We start from the raw sequence: 1,022 nt of genomic DNA, 5'->3' as shown, positions 1-1,022 counted from the left end.
GGATCAATCCCTCTGTCCCAGGATCGCTGCCTTTGTCCCGGGATCAATCCCTCTTGTCCCAGGATCGCTGCCCCTCTCCCGGGATCAATCCCTGTGTTCCAGGATCGCTGCCTTTGTCCCGGGACCAATCCCTGTGTGCCGTGATCCCTGTCCCTGTCTCTCGGAGCTCCTACCTGTGCTCTGCTGGGGAAACCTCTCTCCGGTTTGCGGTGTTGGTTTTGGGCTGTTCCCGGGAGTGGGGTCGCTCTTTGGGAGCTGTTGGCTGGGCACGGCCCGGAGACTCGGGGCACCGGAACTCGGGCTGAAGCTGTAGAGAAGCGGAGGTAGCAGCAGGAGCAGGAGCCGGGTTTCCATCGCGGAACGGAGCAGGGACTGCAACTGAGGGAGTCCCAGCAATAAACCCACACAGCAGCTTCCACAAAATACATAGGCCAGGCAAACTGCCAAAAAAAAACCAGACCACTCAAACTTCTGAAAAAACACAAATCACGCAAACTTCCAAAAGAACACAGACCATTCAAAACTCAAAAAAAGACCATTCAAACTTGTTTAACAAGAACACACACACTACCAAGAAAAGAAACACAGACCACTCAAACTTCTAATAAAAACACAGACCACACAAAATTCTCAAAAAACAGACAACACAGACTACTGAAAAAATCACAGACCTGTCTAAACTTTTGAAAAAAAGAACACAAACTTCTTAAAAACACAGACCACTCAAACTACCAAAAAAACACAAGACCACACAAACTTCTAACACAAACGCAGACCTCACAAACTATCAGAAACACAGACCACACAAACAAACGAAAAAAACAGACCCCTCAAACTTCTAAAAAAGTACAGACCACACAAACTTCTCAAAAATACAGACCACTCAAACTTTTTTAAAAAACACACAAACCACACAAACGTCCAAAAGAAAAATACAGACCACTCAAACTTCTATAAAAACAAAATACAGACCACACAAATTTCTAAAAAAGATAGACTACTCAAACCACCAGAAAAACACA

General features: G+C 45.5%; 1 protein-coding gene across 1 annotated transcript in view; it reads right to left on the bottom strand.

Annotated features, from left to right (window-relative positions):
* Positions 1-721, bottom strand: part of LOC109925295 (probable carboxypeptidase X1) — a 59,470-nt gene extending 58,749 nt beyond the window's left edge. Inside the window, exons 1-2 of the mRNA XM_048600380.1 lie at positions 672-721; positions 174-440 (exon numbers count right to left, since the gene is read on the bottom strand). Of these exons, the coding sequence (XP_048456337.1) occupies positions 174-354 (181 nt within the window). The 5' untranslated portion in view covers positions 355-440; positions 672-721. The remainder of the gene's footprint in view (positions 1-173; positions 441-671) is intronic.
* Between the last annotated feature and the right edge of the window lie 301 nt (positions 722-1,022).

Source organism: Rhincodon typus, chromosome 1, assembly GCF_021869965.1.
Source record: "Rhincodon typus isolate 14 chromosome 1, sRhiTyp1.1, whole genome shotgun sequence".
In the NCBI taxonomy this organism is placed as follows: domain Eukaryota; kingdom Metazoa; phylum Chordata; class Chondrichthyes; order Orectolobiformes; family Rhincodontidae; genus Rhincodon; species Rhincodon typus.
This window is presented reverse-complemented; position numbering and strand designations above follow the sequence as displayed.